Source organism: Lactuca sativa, chromosome 1, assembly GCF_002870075.4.
Source record: "Lactuca sativa cultivar Salinas chromosome 1, Lsat_Salinas_v11, whole genome shotgun sequence".
NCBI classification, from domain to species: Eukaryota; Viridiplantae; Streptophyta; class Magnoliopsida; order Asterales; family Asteraceae; genus Lactuca; species Lactuca sativa.
This window is the reverse complement of record NC_056623.2, coordinates 154,412,488-154,413,962: the sequence shown is the minus strand read 5'-3', so window position 1 is coordinate 154,413,962 and position 1,475 is coordinate 154,412,488. Positions and strand designations below refer to the sequence as shown.

The window sequence follows — 1,475 nt, the reverse complement described above, 5'->3', positions numbered from 1 at the left end:
TAAAAAAGTAGTCAATACCAAACCCATTAATCATTATTATTACTTGACTAACCTGTTAACAATCATATCCTCACCAACTCCAGTGGCTAAACAGAGTGAACTAGCAACTCTATAGGCCTTTTGATCAATTAGTTTTTATTCATCTTTTTGCATCATACTTTATTCATCCATTAAGAAAAATGAAAAAATTGCCCTTCGACCAAAAGTGTTAAAAGACCAGATCTGGAAGGCTTCCATCTGAAATCAATGTTCTTCAAGGCGAGAGAGAATTCATTAGAGACATCAAGTCTCTTGGAAGCTTCCGGTTGGATGGAATTCCTCGTGCTCCACGTGGGGTCCCACAAATTGATGTCAAGTTTGACATTGATGCAAATGGTATTTTGTCTGTCACTATCATTGAAAAGGGTACAAGGAAGAAGCAATATATCACCATTACTGGTGCTAGCACACTCTTGATGATGAGGTATTTAATATTATTGTAAATTGTAATGTAGGCTCTGTTTCTTTTTCACTTATATTTGTTTTCTTGGCTAAATATATTATATAATTTGATGAAATAGGTAAAAAGAATGGTGAATGAAGTTGAGAAGTTTGAGAAAGAAGACAAGGAAAAAAGAGAAGCCATAGACACAAAGAACCAAGCTGATTCAGTGGTTTACCAGACAAAGAAACAGCTGAAAGAATTGGGAGAGAAGGTTCCTGCTACAGTGAAAGAGATGGTGGAGGAGAAGCTTGGGTTGCTGAAGGAGGCCAAATCGGGTGGGTCAACACAGACCATAATAGATGCCATGGCTGCCCTAAATTAAGATCGAAGACTGTTGATTCTTATACCTGAATCACAGTGGGTGGGTCCGCTGTTAACTCAAGACAACTCTTTGGTCCGCTGTTAACTCAAGACAACTCTTTATGGAACTAGAGCCGACAGAAGAGTTATGCGGACAGACGCCAGTCCGAGCTCGAATTCCAGGTTGGCGACTTCGTCCTCCTAAAGGTTTCTCCTTAGAAAGGAGTGATCCGGTTCAGAAAGAGGGGCAAGTTGGGGCCCCGGTTCATAGGTCCATTTCGTGTAGTTGCAAGGGTAGGTCGGGTAGCTTATCGGTTGGAGTTGCCAGCAGAGTTGGGTCAGATTCACAATACCTTTCACGTATCACAGTTGAGGAAGTGTATAGCCGATGAATCGGCAGTGGTTCCGTTAGAGGATATTCAGGTGGATGCGAGCCTGAATTACGCCGAGAGACCAGTAGCTATCAGGGATCGGAAGATCAAGGTTCTGCGGAACAAGGAGATACCTCTGGTGTTGGTTCAGTGGCAACATCGGAGGGGATCGGAGATGACTTGGGAGCCGGAGCGTGAAATGCGGGAGCAACATCCGGAGTTATTCGCAGAGTGAGACTTCGAGGGCGAAGTCTAGTTCTAGTGGGGGAGAGTTGTAACAGCCCGGTATTTCAGGTATTGTTTTAAAACTATTTTTGGGG

At 43.0% G+C, this 1,475-nt stretch overlaps 1 protein-coding gene across 1 annotated transcript; it reads left to right on the top strand.

Moving 5' to 3' along the window:
- Positions 1-246: 246 nt before the first annotated feature.
- Positions 247-806, top strand: LOC128128064 (stromal 70 kDa heat shock-related protein, chloroplastic-like). Its single transcript, XM_052766866.1, has 2 exons — positions 247-375; positions 561-806. Exons 1-2 carry the CDS (start codon positions 247-249, stop codon positions 804-806), a joined length of 375 nt encoding a protein of 124 aa, XP_052622826.1.
- The last annotated feature ends 669 nt before the right edge of the window (positions 807-1,475 follow it).